General features: G+C 56.2%; 1 protein-coding gene across 1 annotated transcript in view; it reads left to right on the top strand.

Moving 5' to 3' along the window:
• The window catches only part of LOC119592348 (insulin gene enhancer protein ISL-1-like), a 284379-nt gene that overhangs the window by 108436 nt on the left and 175623 nt on the right, over positions 1–320 (top strand). The window contains exon 7 of the mRNA XM_037941176.1: positions 134–299. Coding sequence (XP_037797104.1) covers positions 134–299 — 166 coding nt within the window. The remainder of the gene's footprint in view (positions 1–133; positions 300–320) is intronic.

Below are 320 nucleotides of genomic sequence, written 5' to 3'. Positions count from 1 at the left end.
AACCAACCAGATCACCCACCATGTCTAACCACCCTCGCCAGCATAAAACCACCCATAACTAACCACGCTAACAACCATACCACCAGTAGCCACTTTGGTTGCCCACGACCCCCCCTCTTTTCCTCCTCTCCAGAACCTGCTACGCCGCCAACCCACGCCCAGACGCCCTCATGAAGGAGCAGCTGGTGGAGATGACGGGCCTGTCTCCTCGCGTGGTGAGGGTTTGGTTCCAGAACAAGCGGTGTAAGGACAAGAAGAGAGCGCAGTTCCTGAAGCAGGCGGCGTTACAGCAGGAGAAGGTAAGTGTTGGAGGAGTCTTT

The sequence above is a fragment of the Penaeus monodon genome, chromosome 30 (genome assembly GCF_015228065.2).
Source record: "Penaeus monodon isolate SGIC_2016 chromosome 30, NSTDA_Pmon_1, whole genome shotgun sequence".
NCBI classification, from domain to species: domain Eukaryota; kingdom Metazoa; phylum Arthropoda; class Malacostraca; order Decapoda; family Penaeidae; genus Penaeus; species Penaeus monodon.
This window is presented reverse-complemented; position numbering and strand designations above follow the sequence as displayed.